We start from the raw sequence: 16,010 nt of genomic DNA, 5'->3' as shown, positions 1-16,010 counted from the left end.
TCCCACGTTTGAGCTCTGCATCGGGCTCTGTGCTGACAGCTCAGAGCCTGGAGCCTGCTTTGGATTCTGTGTCTCCCTCTTTGTCTGTGCCCCTCCCTGGCTCGTGCTCGCTCGCTCGCTCTCTCTCAGAAATAAATAAACATTATTTGAGCCTTTCATTTTTACATAAGAACTGACTGGACTATAAATGTCATGGTATCTTCTATCTGCTTCAATATCTAAGGAAACTATGAAACATACATACTCGAGGCATAGTATATTTTTTTCCTTTCAGTTTTTTCTGTTTTTTTTTTTTTTTTTTTTTTTTTTTAAATATATTAAAGAGAGAGAGAGACAGAGCATGCGCAGGGGAGGGGCAGAGAGATGGAGACAGAATCTGAAGCAGGATCCAGGCTCCGAGCTGTCAGCACAGAGCCCGACGTGGGGCCCAAACCGTGAGATCATGACCTGAGCCGAAGTCAGATGCTCAACCGACTGAGCCACCCAGGCGCCCCTTTCTGTTCAGTTTTTGACATATAACTCACATGCCATAATCTTTCCCCCTTGTACAATTTACTTACAATTCAGCTGTTTTTCATATACCACGAAGTTGTGCAGCCATCACCACTACTTGATTCCAGAATATTCTCTTCACTCCAAAAAGAAGTCACTTTCCTATTAGCAGTCACTCCCCATTCCCTCTTACCTCTTCCCATCCCCTGGCAACCATTAATCTCCTCTCCATCTCTATGAATTTGCCTAATATGGAAATTGCAGATAAATGAAATTATGCAGTCTGTGACCTTTTATGTCTGGCTTCTTTTACTTAGCATAATGTCTTCAGGGCTCATCCATGTTGTAGCATGTCACAATTTCCTTCCTTTTCCAGGCTGAATACTATTCCATTGCATGGATAATACCACATTTTGTTTATCTGTTTATCAGTTGATAGGCAATTGGGTTATTACCACCTTTTGGTTATTATGAGTAATGCCGTTATGACTATTCATGTGCAAGTTTTGGTGTGGATATAGTCTTTCAATGTTCTTGGATTTATATCCAAGAGTGGAATTTCTGGGTCATATGGTAACTCTAAGTTTAACTTTTAGAGGCCACGGCCAAACTATTTTCTAAAGTTGTGGCACATTTTACAAGCCTACCAGTAATGCGTGAGATTTCTTGTTACTTTACGTTCTTGCTGCATTCAGAATTTTCAGTCTTTTCAATTTTAGCCACTAGTAAGTATATAGTGGTATCTCACTGTGGTTTGGATTAGCGTTTCCTTAATGAGCAATGATGTGGAGGGTCTTCTCTGTGCTTCTTGGCCGTATCTTCTTTGGAGAAATGTCTATTCGTACCCGTTGCTCGTTTTATGTTGAGTTATTTGTCTTTTCACTGTGGAGTTGTAAGAGTTCTTTCCATACTCTGAGTAAAAGTCCTGTTCCAGATATACGATTTGCAAACATTTCCTGTCATTCTGTGGGCTATCTTTTTACTTTCTTGGTAGGCCCCTTTGGAGCATAAAAAGTTTTAAATTTTGGTGAAGTCTTTTCTTTTTTTTCTTGGGCAGAGCATATCTGAAAAACATCCTGACGTACCTTCCCCTTATGAGTTAGCTGGCTTCTTTCTCTTTACCCCTTTTGCTGTATAAGCTTAAGCCATGAGGTTTATGCAGCCCCAGAAAGGGAAGGGGAAATAGCAGCAGCTAGAATACAAAGGCCATTTGATTCAAAGTCAGCTTTTGGGTTAAGATTTCTAAATTCTAGGGGCACCTGGGTGGCTCAGTCGGTTGAGCATCTGACTTCGGCTCAGGTCATGATCTCACAGCTCATGAGTTCGAGCCCCGCGTCGGGCTCTGTGCTGATGGCTGGGAGCCTGGAGCCTGCTTCAGATTCTCTGTCTCCCCCCTCTCTCTGCCCCTAACCCACTCACATTCTGTCTCCGTCTCTCTCAAAAATGAATAAACATTAAAAAAAATTTTCTGAATTCTAAAAATTCCCTCCGTATAGCAAAGGAAATGCATGGTGTTCTTTGCCGTGGGGAGCACTCTATCCAAAGGGAGCTTCTAGACACCTAGGAAGAAATGGGAAAGGCTTCTGGAACCAGGAGCTTGAGAGGAAAATTAGATAGGGAAGCAGTCAGATGCTGGCCCTGGCTTCTTCTCACTCTTGAGTCGAAAGTCTCAAAGGGCAGGTCAGTTAGAAACCACAGCGTTCCCAGAGCTTCCCTGGCATCAACAGGGAAGGGGGCAAGCCCTCTTAGAGAAGGATCGTGTTGGTGCCAGATCAGCACGGCTCCTCACTGGCAGGCCTGCAATATCTGAGGGAGGTGTCTAGCACCAAGTGGACCTGAGGTAGCGTCCTACACAGGCTATGCTGTGGCTCACGTGTACCCAGGGCTGCAAGGAGACGGTCAGAACACAGAGGCTGCAGTTCAAGGACTCTGTGAAGAGGCAACAGGCCAGGACCACAGGCATCTCAGTGTAGACCAGCCCGGGGGGTGGAGGGGGGGGATTGGTACAAACAGCTATGCTGTAGAGACAGCAAGAACAGCACGCAGATCCAAGCTTCTGCCCGCCTCCCACCGTGGAGTTATGAAACCTTATTCTTGTGGCCATCATGTTGCCTGGGAGGAATCACCAGCAAACACTAGCCTGGACAGTGGAAGAAGACACAGGTCCAAGCGGTGGGGTGGGAGGAGATCCTATCTATTTTATGCAAATACAATGCTTTTGGCAGGGGGGGTCCTTCACCAATAGGGCAAAATAATCCTTTTTATCATAAAAATCAACTTGGCACACTGTAGGCTATTTTTTTTTAATTTTTTTTAATTTTTTTTGAATGTTTATTTATTTTTGAGACAGAGAGAGACAGCATGAATGGGGGGAGGAAGGGTCAGAGAGAGAGGGAGACACAGAATCCGAAGCAGGCTCCAGGCTCTGAGCTGTCAGCACAGAGCCCAACGCGGGGCTCGAACTCACGGACCATGAGATCACGACCTGAGCCAAAGTCGGACGCTCAACTGACTGAGCCACCCAGGCGCCCCTAGGCTATTTTTAATTCACCAAGAACTCTTTGCGTGCCTTTCACGTGCCAAGCATAGGAAGGAACCTGGGGAAACATGTAGTGAATCACTGCTATGGCCCATGGGTGAATGAAAGAACATATGGAAAGCCTTTGGCTCAGTGCCTGGCACACAGTAAGCCCGCAGTAAATGTGAGTTCTCTGTCCGCCCTAACCCGGTTAGCAGAACATCTAGATTAATGCAGAGGTCGGAGGGTCATATGATGAAAAGGATTGGTTTGAAGTCATATGGACTTGATTTACAGGCCCGCTGTGTGACCTGGGAAAAGTTACTCTACCTCCCTGAGGCTATTTCTACCCTGTGAGATGAAGATACCTACCTGTGGGGTCATTGTGAAGATACAACACGATAAACTGCTTGCACGCTGTGTGTAGGTCACCATGACAGATAAAGAAAACAACATGTGAGGTAATACAACCGATACGCATTGAGAGCTTACTATGTGTATGACTCAGTTCTAAAAGCTTTAAGTGCAAAAAGTCATGTCATTCCACAAGAACCCTAGGAGGCAGGTGCTATTATTATTCCTGTTTTGCAAATGAGGAAATTTAATGAGTGGTGTTTAAAGACATGTCAAAGTGTCATAGCTGGTAAGTGCCAGAGTCAGGATTAAAATGGAGGCGGTCTAACTCCAGAACTTGCGTCCCCAGTCACTGCACTACAGTGCAAAGATCAGGTACCAGGTTCCGATCAAAGCCACTAATGCATGGAGACCATTTCACAGAGCTTGGCCCCTGAGAGACACTCGGTGAAAGATCGATGTCATTGTGTACATGGTGGCGCTTGGAATCCGACCGATTTGAATCCCAATTCTAACACTTACTAGTGACTTAGTGTATTAGTGACCTATTGATGTGTAAAATTACCCCGAAACTCGGAGGCTTGAAATCACATTTACCATCTCACAGTTTCTGAGTTACAAATCTGAGACCAGCGGAGGTGGGTGGTTCTGAGCCAAGGTCTCTCGTGAGATTGTAGTCAAGGTATCAGTTGAAGATACATCATCCGAAAGCTTGACTGGGGTGGAAGGGTCTGTTTCTAAGGTGGCTCACTCACATGACTACTTAACGTCAGGTGGTCTCAGTTCCTCTCTGGGTATTGGCAGAAGGCCTGAGTTCCTTAACATGGGGACCTCTCCATGGGGCTGCTTGAGTGTCCATAGACATGGCAGGGAGAGTAATGAGAGAGAGAGAGAAAGAGAGAGAAGCCACAATGCCTTTTAATGACCTATTCTTCTACCATGTTATAGGTCAGAAGTGAATAAGTAAATCCAGCCGTATCCCAGGGCACAGGAATTCAGCTCCATCTTTTGAAGGGACATGTATCAAAATCATTTATTTAAAATGACCACATCAAGGGGCAAGTTATTAATCTCTCAGTGCTTCAGTATTTTTATCCTTTAAAATGGGTTAATATTAGTTTTCTTCATAGCAACTTTGTGGGTTAAGTGAGACAATTCACAGAAAGAGCCTAGATGGTGCCTGACACATAGGGGGCATCCGTATCTGTTAGCTCTGATTGCCATTTATTATTAGCTATGCTGAACATGGCTATGTCTCTTGTCACTTAGTCTCAGTTTGTTCACCTATCAAATGGGATTAGTGATATCTACTCTGTTCAAGGCACATAAAAACTGTTTGCTGAATGCATGCACAAGTGAATTTATTGAATACATACTATGTGTCAGGCCCTGATCTAGGCACTAGGGACATAAAACTAAACAAACCAGACAAGGTTTTACCCTTATGCAACATACATTCCAAAAGGGGAAGACAAAAAATAAAAACCCACAAGTAAACAATAAAGCAAATCATTAAAAAAATTTTTTTAATGTTTATTTATTTTTGAGAGAGACAGAATGCAAGTAGGTTGGGGCAGAGAGAGAGGGAGACACAGAATCTGAAGCAGGCTCCAGGCTCTGAGCTGTCAGCACAGAGCCCGACACGGGGCTCAAACTCATGAGCTGTGAGATCATGACATGAGTTGAAGTTGGACGCTCAACCGACTGGGCCACCCAGGTGCCCCAAAGCAAATCATTTTATTAAAAAAAGTTTAATGTTTTTATTTATTTTTGAGAGAGAAGTGGGGGAGGGGCATAAAAAGAGAGACACAAAATCCAAAGCAGACTCCAGGCACTGAGCTGTCAGCACAGAGCCCGATGTGGGGCTCGAACCCATGAACCGTGAGATCATGACCTGAGCCAAAGTTGGATACTTAACTGAATGAGCCACCCAGGTGCCCCATAAAGCAAATCATTTTAGAAAAAGGAAGCAAAACATGGTGTTGTATGAGAAATAAAATACAGTGAGATAACCCACCAGAATGGCTAAAAAGACTGACAACATCAAATGTTGGTGAGTATGTGGAACAAACAACTCGCATACATTGTTTATGGGTGTGTAAAATGGCTCAATCAGTTCGCAAAATATCTGGAAGTTTCTTATAAAACTAAACACACACCTTTCCTGGGACTCAATGATCCCGCTTTAGGTATTTACTCAAGAGAGAAGAAAATCCACACCAAGACTTGTATGAGTTCATAGATGCTTTACTCATAATAGCCCCAAACTAGAAATAGTTCAATGCCCATCAATGGGAAAATGGACAAAATGACATATATTCCTGCAATTAAATAGAATTCAGCAATAAATCTTCTGATACAAGGTGAACAACACAAATGATTCAAAAACATGCTAAGTGAAAGAAGTCACAAAACAAATATATAACATATGATTCCATTTATAGTTCTAGAACAGGCAAAACTCATCTATGGTGAAAAAAAAAATGAGAACAGTGGGAGATGGGTTTGATGGAGGAGGAGCAGGAAGGAACTTTCTGGGAAGATGGAAATGTTCTAGAGCTGCATTGTTTGACATGCAGGCCACCAGCCATGTGGATCATTATTGTTTTTATTTTTAATTTTTTAATGTTTACTTATTTTGAGAGAGAGAGAGAGAGAGAGAGAGAGAGAGACAGAGAGTATCCCAAGCAGGCTCAATGTCATTAGCATAGAGCCCGACATGAGGCTCAAACCCACGAACTGTAAGATCATGACATGAGCCAAAATCAAGAGTTGGACGCTTAACCAACTGAGCCACCCAGGCGCCTCCATGTGGATTATTTAAATTAAATTGTTCAAAGTTAAATAAAATGGAAACTTTGGCTCCACAGGTGCAATAGGCACATTTTGATTACTCAACAACCACACATGGCCAGTGGCTGCTGTATCCGGATAGCATTGTTCCATATCTTCCTAGGGATGAAGTCCTAGGGATGAGTTGTCAAATCTCATGGAATGATAAAGTTAAGATTTGTGCATTTCATTTGTAAAATTTGCCTTTAAATATATTGAACTCCCTTAAAGCTACCTAGGCTGATGTGTTTAGGGGTGGGGTATGCTGCTGTCTGCAGCTTACTCTGAAATGCATCCAAGAATAAGATGGGCTGATGGATGGGGAGGCGCACTGACGTATGGTAAAGCAAATACAGCAAACTGTTAACTGTGGAATCCAGGTGGTGGGCATATGTATCTTCATGATACAAGTCTCTCAACTCCTCTGGGTGAAAACTTTTATAATAAAATTAGGAAGCAACACATGGTGACATAATTAAAGAATGAATATCCAAGTGGAGAAACACAGTGGGGAGTCTTAGTGAGGGGGTCAGGGAGTAACCAGACAAGGTTACTGGCAGGATCACATTCATTGACTCACTCACTCATTCAGGATGCAGGGACGAATCAGACCTGGTCTCTTCCCTTGAATCCGGGAGATGTCAGGAGAGTAACCACTTGTGCCAAGGTGCTGAGGACCTACTATGTGCCCCGGTTGGAGCGTGGGTCGGTGGGACAGCACAGCCCAAATACTTTCTTAACCGCTCCACACTGCTTCCTTTTGGCTCTACCTCTCTGGCCTCAGAGTGGACTACCTTACTCTTCCTTTACCATAATTTCGGAAAGATCCAAAAATGTCCGTTCCATCAGGGTGGGGACTTTGTTCACTGCTTGATATCCACCACCAAGCACATAGGAGATGTTCAGCAAGTATGGTGCCAAGGAAATATAAGAATGAAGCTTGTGGTCTCAGTGGCCTCTCTACCCCCTAAAGCCTCTTTCCCTGCTTCAGGACTTTGACCTTGCTGCCTTCTCTCTCTGGACCGCTCGGTCTTTCTGGTTTTTGCATCCCCTATTCTCATCATTTATGTCTCTGCTCCAGCATCACCTCCTGCAAGAGGCCTTCCCTGACCACCCTGCCTGTCTCCCCACCTCTCCATCATCGGGTGCTTTTTGCATCATCGTCTGCTTTTTGGTTTGTTTTTGTTTTTTCGTTTTTTTTTTTTTGCTAAAAAAAACAAAAAAAAAAAAAACAAAAAAAAAAAAAACCTATACCAGGGTACAAAATAATATATACTTACAGATTTATTTGAAAATCATCAGTTTTATGAAGGCTTTGTAATGTTTGCAAGGTGTTTGTTTGTCCTACTTATATCAGCCTCTCCCCAGATATTCGCTGTAAAGCAGGGAGGCTCTCCGGGGGCACATCATCCTGTTTTGGTTCCTTCATACTGTTGTCACTCTCTGAAAAATTTTTTGCCGGTTTTGTACGTTTGTTTGCTTTTCATCTGTCTCCCTTCTAAGAGGTAAATTCCAGGATGGATGGCAGGGACCTGGTCAGTTTTGTCCACAGCCCCATACAGTGAATGCTCAGTCACACAGCCTCGCTCCATCAGCGCGCACTGCTCCTGCAGTCACGCTGCGGCTGTGGGAGGAGGCAGTCCAGGCCCGGGGTCCCGGGAGAAGATGCGAGTGGAGAGCAGGGGACTGTGGCCTGTCCCCAAAGCCCCGCCCCCCGAGCTCCGCCTCCGCCGGGGCGCGTGCCGCAGCCTCGCTCTGGGGCCAGAGCCTGCGCGCTGCGCCCCGCGCGCCCAGCGCCCCGCGCCCTGCGCCCCGCGCTGCCCGCGCGCCCGAGCCGGCAGGGGTTTCTTTCCCCCGTCGCGGTCATGTCTCCGGGTCCGGCCCGGCGGGGTGGCGCGGCCCAGGCCCCGGCGCCCGCGGCGAGCGACCGCCAGGGACCATGATCCGGCTAGGCTGCTGGTGTGCGCGGCGGCCCCGCGGCGCGGCGTTCCCCGCCGGGCGGCGCTGGGGGTCGGGCGGGCCGGCGGGCCGGGCGGGCGGCCGCTCCCTGCGGGTGCTGGTGGACATGGACGGCGTGCTGGCCGACTTCGAGGGCGGCTTCCTCAGGAAGTTCCGCGCGCGCTTCCCCGACCAGCCCTTCATCGCGCTGGAGGACCGGCGCGGCTTCTGGTTGTCGGAGCAGTACGGCCGCCTGCAGCCCGGCCTGAGCGTGAGCACCCCCTCGCCCCCCGCCCCGGCCCCGCTCGGCGCCGCCGCGGGGCCGCCGTTCCCGCTCCGGGGCCCCGAGCCCAGCCCGGCGGGACTGAGGCCCTCCTTCCCGGTCCTGGGCCGGGAGCCCGCGTGACCTTGGGTGGGTCATCGCCCCGAGCCTCGGGGTAGTCTTCGTGTGAAAGGGGGGCCTGGGGAGGACCGAGGGCGCAGCCCTGCGCGCAGGAGCTGGTGGCTGTCCTCTCAAAAGTCAGGAGAATAGGAAGCGTAATATACTGTCTTCAGCACACTTTTTAAGTTTTGGTGCATTTGGCCACGAGTCTTTTAATTTTTTAAATGAAATAAATGTTACAGGTAAAGTCCTCTTTGACCCCTGCCACGGTCACGTGCCCACTTCTTCATCCTCGCGAATTTGATGAGTGTCTTTACCATTCTTTTTTTGCCCTTTTCCATGAATGCATTAGTTCCCAGTGGTATTTGAGGTCCAGAGAAGTGGAGTGCTGCACATCACACAATGCGTCAGTGGTCAAGATGGGGTGGGATCAACTCCTTGGTTTATCCCCTTGCTCTGGCGGCCCTGCTGAACCTGAGCCCGCCACATCCCGCTGACTCCTGATGTGCTCTGCTCTCTGAGTCCGCGATGGATGGAGGGGAAATATCCAGGCACGTTTATAGACAGATGGCTTGGTTTGTGAGCTTAAACTGTTTGGTGAAAGGAACAGGATTTTGCCTTGCCCGCTTAAAGAGGCTGGATGTTTTCTGGCATCCCTTGATTGGCCACCTAGGGTCCCCTAGGTCACCAGAAGTTTGATGATGATGATGATGATGGTATTAGAGCCTATTTTGTATCCGTAGGTTGACTGCATTATCTCCCATGTGAGATAGACATTATATCTCCATCATGCAGGCGAGGAAACTTGTCCTAAGTCATATAGCCGGTAAGGGGCTCAGCTAGGATTGGAACCCAAGTCCGTCTGCCTCCCAAGCACATTTAGCTTTCGCCACCCCAAAGTCCTCTTCTCTGTCCTGCTCTAACAAGTAACTTTTCTTTCGACTTAGAAAAGGTTACTTGACAATAATTGGTTTGTTGAGAGGCAGGTTGAAAAGAAAATCAAGCACCATGTCTCTCTTAACACCATGCACTTCAGAAGGTGACTTTCCCAGAGTTCTGTGTGCTCACTCCTCCCAGCTCTAATGGCTGACTACCAACTTCGAAGTGGAGAGAATACCCTAGTAATTTTTTTGCGGCCTCAGTAACATACCCCCCTGCTCTGTGTGTGTGTTCATTTATAGACGGTGCACGGTATTGACAGTCTGGGCACCTTGTTTCCTTCCAGAAGTGTATTAGGGCAATAAAATAAAGCCCGTCCCCGATCCTGGAAAGGACAGTGGCTTTTGCAGTCCTTTGTACAAGTGTGCAGGCCCCAGGACTAAGGAGATGAATTACCATTTTCTAAGGACGAGGCAAAGGAACAGAGCTCCTGGGACACTAAGGAAGGGGTGTTCTGGGAGTGACGTGCTGAGTTCTGCTTCTGGGAACATTGCAGGAAATGGGATTTTAATAAATGAACACGTGCCCTTTATCCCCAGCACAGCTCACAGCAGGACATCCCCGGGTCTCACCTGGGCTGAGCTGGCCCAGCATCTACAGTTAAAGACAACCAATCAGTCAACCCAGCTTAATTATGTAGGCACATCTGCTTTACAAAACACTGCTCTATCTGTATCCCCGTTGGTCTCCACGGTGCTCTGAGGGGTCACTGGGGCTGAGGTGGAAGGCAGTGCTCATTTTAACTGACTTGGAATGCCGCGTGGTCAGAACAGTTGAGGAACTGAGCCCAGAGACAGGAAGTGCCTTGACCAGGGTTTCAGAGCCCAGTTAGTGATGGAAGGAGGGAGAGGTGGCTGGGATGCCGATTACTGAGGTGAGGTGGTTAGCCCGGGGTCACACACTAAGGGGCCAGGACGTCTTACCCCTCTGTCGAGTGCGCTTTCCACCAGCCTATGCTGCCTCTGTGTGAGTCAGAAGCCGAAAGTCATGTTCTGACAGTATCACCCATAAGTGGCCTTGAAAAAACAATCCTCTGTAAACGTCAGTTTCCTTATCAGTAAGCCAAGGATAGCAATTCTTGCCCCTTGTGGGATGTGAGGCTCAAACAAGAGAGAACAGACATTAGCAAGAGTTACTCGTTTGCTTAATCCCACACAGTTTGCAAGAATATGGCCCGTGTGATCTCAGGGTTCTCCCCGCCTGTATGACACGGTGGTTCTGGAGTGTGTGGCCTCTGGCCTGGCAGAGACCCTTGCTGCACCACACACATGGGGTTCAGGTTCCTGCTCCTCAGAGGACTGGGTCTGTCTCCCTTCCCCTTGTCCCGGGCCTGGAGAACTGTGGCATTTTGCAGACTTGGTTTTGGCCCCGTAACACGAGGTAGAAACTTCTAGCCTGGGACTTGGGAGGTGGTGTTCAGCTCTCAGCAATGCCACCGTCCCGCTGGGTGACATTTCAGAAAAACCCTTCCCTATTCAGAGCCTTGATTTTCTCATATGACAGATGCAGGTCTGGATTTTTGGCTTTCAAACTTTAGAAGCAGCAGAATACGTTTTACACAAAGTACTTACTGACATATCAGTGCACAAAGCAGACAAAAGGGCTGTCGTAGTTGATATGAGTGAGGAGCCTGGAGTTCTGCTCAACTGGCCTTCCACCTGCTCTCCACCAGCCCCCCCCCCCCCCTTAACCTACACTGCACAGAGGTGCGCTGAAAAATCTCTAAGTTCCTCCAGCTCTTGAATTCAAGGACTCTAGTGCCATGGCATGACCTGGTCCACCCTCAGAGCTTCTACAATGCCTCTGGCCGTTCGAATCAAGCAAGTGCATATGATTCATGACCTACCTTGGGTCCCAGGTGGCGCTAGCCGTGCCTCTAGCAGAGCAGGCTTCAGAATTCATGGCCCCTGACACCTTAGCTGGTCTCTGCTGGATCCTTGCTGAAGTCGGAGCCCCTGGAGAGGGGCTGGAACACACATACTCCATGTGACCCGCCCTCCCCCTGGGATGTGTCCTTGTGTGTGTGTGTGTGTGTGTGTGTGTTGGGGGGTAAGGGGAGCGTGGAAGGCTCACACTCTTATTGTCAGCAGCTCTTCCCAGCTGTGCCGTCCTTGTGGTGAGGCGAGGTGCTGAGTACCCTGTAAGTCGCATGTTTCTCTCTCGTCTTCTTAGGAGAAGGCCATTAGCATATGGGAATCGGAAAATTTCTTTCTTGACCTGGAGCCTCTACCGGGGGCTGTGGAAGCTGTGAAGCAGATGGCCAACCTAGAAAAGTAAGTTTGTCTTCCCGCCTGAGTATTTGCGCCTTCCCCCTGCCGGCGCCTCCCCTTCTCCCCTGCTGCCCCCACCCTCTGCCGCCCTGCCTTCTCTCTCCCTCGTCCCTGCACAGGCCTCCATGCTTGTTTCTTCAGCCCTGGACATGGTAACACCCTGAGTGACACACACTCGGCCTGTAGGCTAGTAAGGTGTTTTGATCCAGTAACAGGAGAAAATATTGAGTCTAACGGGACCTGGGTGACTGGGTGCTGGATGAGCCCGTATTCAGCAAATATCTGAGAACCGACTCTGTTAGATGCTCCTGGACACCGGTGATACAGAGACGAACAACACATCGTCCCGCCATCTTGGAGCTCACAGTCCTGCCGGAGAGTAGGTGCTGACGTTAAAGAATCTCACAAGCAGAGATAATCACGGACTGTGATCAGTGCTGAAAAGGAACAGAGTAAGGGGTACGAAGGGGCCTAACGGGAGACCTAATGAGAAAGGTGGTGAGGAAGCAGTATTGTGTGAGGTATTTCTGTTTGCTTCTGGTGGAGCAGTTGCTTCTGTGAGCTGAAGCTCCCGCTCCATAACCACCCACTAAAATCCATCAGCAGTTACAGATGATGGCCTTCCCTGAGGACTTAAAACAGAAAACACAAAAGCCATCCTGAGATGTAGTTCGCGTGCCGTACAGCCATTTAAAGTGTCTAATTCAACGGGTGTGTTCGCAGAGTTGTGCACTCATGACCATGGTCAACTTCAGAACACTTTCATCACCCCCGAAAGAAACCCTAAACCCATCAGCAGTCACCACCCCTTCTTCTCCTTCCCTTGCAACCCTAGGCAGCCACCGTCTACTCTAAGACTCTGTAGATTTGCCCGTGCGAGACATTTCATGTGCATTTCATGTACATACACTGTGTGGTCTTTTGTGATTGGCTTCTTTTATGCCGTCTTGTGTTTTCAGGGTTCATCTGCTTCCTAGCACAAATCAGTACTTCATGGCTGGGTAATATTCCACAGTACGGATATGCCACGTTTTGTTCATCTGTCCATCAGTTAGTAGACACTTGGGTTGTTTCTGCTTTTTAGGTATTAAGAATAATACTGCCATGGACACTCAGGTACAAGTTTTGGGTTTTTTTGTGGTCATATGTTTTCATTTTTCTTAGGTGTGTATATACCTAGGAGCAGAATTGCTGGGTCTTGCGGTAAATCCATGTGTAACATTTTGGGGACTGCCAAACTTTTCCAAAGTGACAGTACCATTTGACGTTCCCGTTAGCAATGTATGAGGATTCCATCACACCCTTGCTAACACTTGTGGGCTTTTTTTTTTTTTTTTTTTTTTTTTTTTAAAGGAGGCTTCGCACATAGCATGGAGCCCAGTGCAGGGCTTGAACTCATGCTCTGAGATCAAGACCTGAGCTGAGATGCAAAGTTGAATACTTATAACCAACTGAGCCACTCAGGCTCCCCGTGTGGTCTTTTTTATTGCAGCCGTCCTAGTGGGTGTGAAGAGATATCTCATCGTCCTTTTGATTTGCCATTTCTCTGAGGGCTTATGCTTTGAGCATCTTCTGGTGTGCTTTTTAACCATATGTTTATCCTTTTTGGAGAAATGTTTATTCAGATCCTTTCCTACTTTTTTTCAATTGGGTTATTGATCTTTTTTATTGCTAATTTTTGAGAGTTCTTTATTTTAGATAACAAGTCCCTTATCGGATATATGATTTGCAAATATATTCTCTCATCCCATGTGGATTGTTGCTTTACTTTCTTGGTGGTGTCCTTTGAAACCCAAAGTTCTTATTTGGATATAGTTCACTTTACCTGTTTTTCTCTTTTGCCCCTGTGTTTTTGCTGTCGTATCTAAGTATCATATGCCTCAGCCAAGGTCACAAAGACTTGCTCCTGCGTTTTCTTCTAAGAACTTTATAGTTTTAGCTCTTACATGTAGGTCTTTGATCCATTTTGAGTTAATTTTTGCATAAAGTGTAAGGAAGGGGTCCCACCTCAATCTTTTGTCAGTGAAAATCCAGTTCTCAGAACCATTTGTTGAAAAGACTCTTTTTTCCTTCTATTGAATGGTCTTGGCTTCCTTGACAAACATCAACTGACCATAAGTGTTTAAGATTTATTTCTAGACTTGTATAAACTTTTATTGGTCACAGTTTTGCTTGAATTTACCAGCCTGCCTGACCAATCAAACATAAGGTATGATTTGGTCTTTACTGTGCCATATAAATGCCTCCCCAAATCATCAGTGTTCAAAGTTCCACCATTAGAACTTTGAGTTACAGTTTTTCAGACTCATTTTGTTGGCAGTTTAGTTTTAGACTTGAGTCAGGTCCTGCAGAGTACTGTGTTTCATTCTGGTTTATGATTTGAACTTGATTTATGGTGGAATACTGTTGTATGACTTCTTCCACCTACAGGAAGAGCCTAGAGGGACAAAGCGTATGTGTATCTGCACTGAAGCTGTTCAAAATTCTATTTGGGTTTGGATCAGCGTTTCCTGGACCGCATTCAGCCAACTGTATTCTGGGGTGCTAGATAGCGTAGTGGTTAAGGTTATATCCTAACTGGAGTTGGGCTGCCCAGGCTCAAATCCGGGCTTTTCCCGAATCTAACTCTGAGATGTTGGGCAAGTTATTAAACTTTCTGGGTCTCAGTTTCTTCAAGTGTAGAAGGAAGGTTATGAGAAAGTCCTCAGTATATATAGCTCCTGGCACATTGTAAGTGCTCAGTAGATGTTAGCTGCTGTGGTTACTATCCTGCAAGATTTAATAGGTATGCAACAAAAAAGTATTCTTTAACCAAAACAGTATGGGGGGCATTGGATTAAGATCAGACTTCTAAGGGCTTCCAGATTGCTAGTGTGTGCATCATGACCCTTCACTGGGGTAGCAGAGGATATAGCATTCTTCATATGTATTCTAGCCTAGAACACTTTTCCCCCCACAGCTTCCCTGGTAACGCTTTTGTGAAAATGCAAGTCTAGACCATACCACAGGTCTTGTACTTCCATTTGGCTCCTAACAGGGTAGATTCCTAAGGTCAGTCAGTGCCCAAAGTTTGGACAGAGAGAGAGAGGGATCTAGTCAGTAACTAAGTAGATAGCTTTGTATCTAGTACCGAAGTAGACAGAGGCCAAGGTTTAAAATGTTACTTAAGGAATATTTGTCAGGCATCTGCTACATGCTAGGCTTCCTAGAAGATGCTGCAGATACAGAAGTAGGTAAGAGATCTTGCCTTCATAGAGTTCACTAGTAAACAGATGACTAGAACATAGTTCTAGAAGTGGCGTGGTAGATGTATGAATACAGAAGGCAGGGGCTAACACTCTCCAGAGGAGGCGGCGACACTTGAGCTGTCATCTTGAAAAATGAAAAGGGATCTGGCAGGTGCAGAAGGCAAGGGGGTGTCAGGTAGGAGGGAACAGTGAGCGAATACCTTATCTGCCCACTGTCCTAAAACAGCCTTCCTGGCATGCTGTGTCCTTCCTCCACCAGCACCGAGCAGGGGCTGTGCTTCCTCGGACTATCTTCAGTGGCAACTACCCTTTTTTTCTTAGTGTTTATTTTTATTTTTTGGCGGGGGAGGGGCAGAGAGAGAGGGGGACAGAGGATCCAAAGCAGGCTCTGTGCTGACAGCAGAGAGCCCGAAGCGGGGCTTGAACTCACAAACCTCGAGATTGCGACCTGAGCCAAAGTCGGACGCTCAACTGACTGAGCCACCCAGGTGCCCCTACCCTTTATTATTATTATTATTATTATTATTATTATTATTATTCAGTAATACATGAGTATATTCTTTTGAAAAATGCAGTGTGTACATATGTGAAAAAATGTGAGTTGCCCATTTTCTCCACTCTCCCATGTACATCTCCCTCAACCCCGCTCTTTCTATCCTCGTTAACAATTTGGGGTGTATGCTTACAGACCTTTTAAAATGCATTTATGTATTGGGGCACCTGGGTGGCTCAGTCGGTTGAGTGTCTGACTTTGGCTCAGGTCACGATCTCACAGGCTGTGAGTTCGAGCCCCGCATTGGGCTCTGTGCTGATGGCTCAGAGCCTGGAGCCTGCTTCAGATTCTGTGTCTCCCTCTCTCTCTGCCCCTCCCCTGCTCATGCTCTGTCTCTCTCTGTCTCAAAAATTAAATAAAAACATTAAGAAAAAAAAATTTTAATAAAAAAATGCATTTATGTACATATTTGTATGGTTTACAAATACAGGTTTATCTGTATATAAATTTGTATGTTCTACCCAGCAGCCAGAGAGATATTTTT

At 46.7% G+C, this 16,010-nt stretch overlaps 1 protein-coding gene across 2 annotated transcripts in view; it reads left to right on the top strand.

The window, feature by feature from the left end:
* The first annotated feature begins 8,023 nt into the window (after nt 1-8,023).
* NT5M (5',3'-nucleotidase, mitochondrial) overlaps nt 8,024-16,010 on the top strand; it is a 32,188-nt gene continuing 24,201 nt past the window's right edge. For both annotated transcript variants that reach the window (XM_042917549.1, XM_042917548.1), the window contains exons 1-2: nt 8,024-8,405; nt 11,628-11,728. In XM_042917549.1, coding sequence (XP_042773483.1) covers nt 8,136-8,405; nt 11,628-11,728 — 371 coding nt within the window. In that variant the 5' untranslated portion in view covers nt 8,024-8,135. The remainder of the gene's footprint in view (nt 8,406-11,627; nt 11,729-16,010) is intronic.

This window comes from Panthera leo, chromosome E1, assembly GCF_018350215.1.
Source record: "Panthera leo isolate Ple1 chromosome E1, P.leo_Ple1_pat1.1, whole genome shotgun sequence".
NCBI lineage: Eukaryota > Metazoa > Chordata > Mammalia > Carnivora > Felidae > Panthera > Panthera leo.
This window is presented reverse-complemented; position numbering and strand designations above follow the sequence as displayed.